General features: G+C 42.8%; 1 protein-coding gene across 1 annotated transcript in view; it reads left to right on the top strand.

The window, feature by feature from the left end:
* Positions 1–929: 929 nt before the first annotated feature.
* The window catches only part of PLPPR1 (phospholipid phosphatase related 1), a 298083-nt gene continuing 295483 nt past the window's right edge, over positions 930–3529 (top strand). The window contains exon 1 of the mRNA XM_010726116.3: positions 930–1315. Coding sequence (XP_010724418.2) covers positions 1112–1315 — 204 coding nt within the window. The 5' untranslated portion in view covers positions 930–1111. The remainder of the gene's footprint in view (positions 1316–3529) is intronic.

Here is a 3529-nt window from a genome sequence, read left to right as displayed (position 1 = left end):
AAGTGTAGATAACTGGCAGGACAAGGGGAAATGGTTTTAAGCTGAGGGAGGGGAGATTAGGTTGGATGTCAGGGGGAAGTTCTTTACAGAGAGAGTGGTGAGGTGCTGGAACAGGCTGCCCAGAGAGGTTGTGGGTGCCCCGTCCCTGGAGGTGTTCGAGGTCAGATTGGATGGGGCTCTGGGCAGCCTGGTCTAGTATTGAATGTGGAGGTTGGTGACCCTGCCTGTGGCAGGGGGTTGTAGATTCATGATCCTTGAGGTCCTTTCCAATCCTGGCCGTTCTGTGATTCTGTGATTCTGTGATTGATGTGGATTGCATAGAATAATGGTGAGTGCGTACAAAATAGTTGAGCTTTTCCCGGTAGCAAAATTAGTCAGCAGTGAACTACAAAAGACCTCTTTATGGTTCATATTTGTAAGTGTGAAGATCCAGACTCAGGCCAGAGACTCCTCCAGAGGCGGTTGTGATGGACTGGGATAGGCAAACAGGGCAGAGTGATCCCAGCCAGCTGTCTAGAGAGACAGGATTACTGAGTAGTCCCCTAAAGCTTTCCTGGTAAGCAGCAGCTGAAGGGCAAGGTGAGGGGTTGGAGGCAGGTTTACCTCAGGATGAGTCTTCATCTGACCCACAGACGACTCTTCTGGTTGAGCAGAGTACGCATTCCCCATTGTGGGCTTGCAGCAGCGGCATGGAAGCATTTTGGCTTTAGCTTTCTTTATCCCTGTAACAATCCCTTCCAGCTCCCCACAGGTTTTAGCTTGCTACTTTCTGCTCCTGCAGTGCTGCTTCTTATCCTGCTAGCTTTCATTGATCGCCGCCGCCCCTAACACTCACATGCCCTTTGATGAAGTAGCTGTCGAAGCTCCCATCCCTCCACAAGCTGCGTTACGGACCCACTTCTATCTGAGACGTTCATTAGTGTCATTTGCCAAAAGGTTTATGTAACAGATGTTGCAAAGCGGCAAGCAGAAACGCACATGCACACACACACACACACCAGCATTGCAAAGACCGTCGGGGTGTTGATGATGGGAGGATTGTCTGCAGGACTGGAGTAGCTTGAAGGCATAGCTGCATCTGTTAAAAAGCAACTAATGTCTCTATGTCACCATGCTGTATTTTCAGCTTGTCATCATGGCTGGGACTGTTCTGCTTGCCTACTATTTCGAGTGCACCGATACTTTTCAGGTGCATATCCAAGGTTTCTTCTGTCAGGATGGCAATTTGATGAAACCATACCCTGGAACAGAGGATGAGAGCTTCATTTCACCTCTGGTGCTCTACTGTGTGCTGGCTTCGACTCCGACAGCTATTGTAAGTATAAGAAATTATTTGAATTCTCCACTGCTGCTCCATAAATAACAGCAATAGTCCTGTAATGTCTCTGTCCCCTTTCCTCTCTTTTCAGCTGTAATTGATTTACACTTAACTGGTCTCTACTTTGCCTTAGCCTAATACGATCTTCATCAGTTACCTCCAGATGTAATTATTCTGAGGTAATCACAAAGTAAGATTGAGTGGTAGAGCTTGTTAAGCCTGCTACAATAGCTTGTCCACCTCAGTGATTAGTTGTCAATTGTCTGGGCTCCAGAGAAGCATGAATGCTAAAGTGATCTATTACTGGAAATAAAAAAGAAAAAACAGGATAAAGCAGGAGAAAAACGTTTGCAGGAGATGCAGCATGTTCAGGATTATTTGCTGCTGTAGTAAGAGGACTGTTGTAGGGCTTTAAGGGGCTTAGACAAGCAGAGAGATGCTCAATATTGAGAAAAGTATGAATGCTCCCTCCTTTGTATTTCAAGTTTCTGTAATCACACGGATAAATTCCCACCATACTACATCCTTTGTTTTCTTATGTTGTTTTCTTTCTTCCTTTTTTTTTAATCTTTAGTATTTCTTAACTTTGCTTTAAAACTTAATTAAAACCATCCATTATATATTTACTTGTGAGAGGCTAATTGCTGGACCATAGTCTATTTCATTTTATATCTGCAGTAATATTAATTTATGAAACAATTTAACACAGGACTTGAAACATGAAAGATATCTGCATAAGAGTCCACAGTTTTTATCAAAAGAGACTTTATGAAAATGAGTGATGATTTCAAAATGATTTATGTCAGGAGCTTATGAAAATCCTCTGCAGTAAGAGTGTTGTTTTCTCTATTGGAACTCAGTTGCTGCAGGGATAGACGGTTCGCAAATGAAAAAATAAATGCTACATTTCTCCCTAGTGACCTTCACAGTAACTTTCACAGGCTGTGCTTTTAAAGTGAGTTTGAGTGATGCTGTTGTATCTGGATGCTGTGACACTGGAGTTAGTAGGAGGACTGTCCCTTGTTTCAGTGATACATTGTTAAAACTGCTCTTTTTTCAGTTGGATCTTCTTTAAAGTCTCCTGGTAAAGTTGTCTGCAAAACTTTCAGGTTCTGCTCTGCTGGGTCAACATTTCTTTCCTATCAGTGGCCCTGTAACTTTTTCCTAGTTACTTATGAACAGCTGGTTTGGAGAGTTGAACAATGCTATTTTCATAGTTCCCTCAGCCTTTATTAAGCAGGAGGTGAAAGATTGGTGAGAACATCAAATGAGGGTTTTGTGTGCAGAGAACTTCAGTTAAAGAGCAGCGTGGAACTGGTGAGTCTGTCTTGCACTCTGCTAGCAGAGATTACGGCTTTGGTCCTGAGGTACAGTAATCACACTAAATTATGGGATCTGAGGTTGTAAGTTCTGCTCCTTGAGTTAAGCTGAACAGACTCTACTGCTTCATTTATAGAATGGTCAGTGCCACTTGGTCAGCATCAGTGCGGAGCTCTTTGCTCCATGCCTTGTTGTGATCTCTGTGTACAACCTCGAAGGAGACAATAGATCATGCTTCCTGGATAAACAAACATTTTTCTTTTCATTCATAGCATATTAACACGTTATTTAATGTTTTATTTATATTATTGTGTTGCAGTATTAATATATTATTTAACTATTTTCTGTATAATTTCTTAGTATTGAGGCTAATTCCCAACAGAGCAGATGTCAAAGGGATCTTTTTCTGTGCTCACAGGTCCTCAGCACAATGTTTTTGTCTGAGCAACTTGACTCTGTTTCTCATACCCATCTCTTTCTCAGAGACTTCCCCCTCCTTGCAGGATGATTTCAAACTTCTGCTTTAGTTGATTCCTGTTTCCACTCAGTTTTCTGCTGAAGACTGAGTTTTGGCAATGATAGTTAATAAAAAGCTGGTAAGTGAGATGGAAGGTGAGCTCAGATTCTCTGTTCCTGGAACTGTTCCTGCATTGCATTGCTGGTCAGACACTGTGTGTATCTGCAACTATGCCCGGGTAGGTGCTGCCTGTTGTTCAGGCAGTGTAAGTCCAGGAAGTGATTTTTGATGCAATTGAACAACCTTGAACATCCCAGAGGTTTCAATAAAAGGACTAAGTGCAGCCATTTCTACTCATACTGTGATGATTGTAGTCTCCCCTGCCTCCTTCCCACTCCCTTTTCCTTCCCTCCTCCCCCCCTCCAAAAAATAAA

This window comes from Meleagris gallopavo, chromosome Z, assembly GCF_000146605.3.
Source record: "Meleagris gallopavo isolate NT-WF06-2002-E0010 breed Aviagen turkey brand Nicholas breeding stock chromosome Z, Turkey_5.1, whole genome shotgun sequence".
NCBI lineage: Eukaryota > Metazoa > Chordata > Aves > Galliformes > Phasianidae > Meleagris > Meleagris gallopavo.
This window is presented reverse-complemented; position numbering and strand designations above follow the sequence as displayed.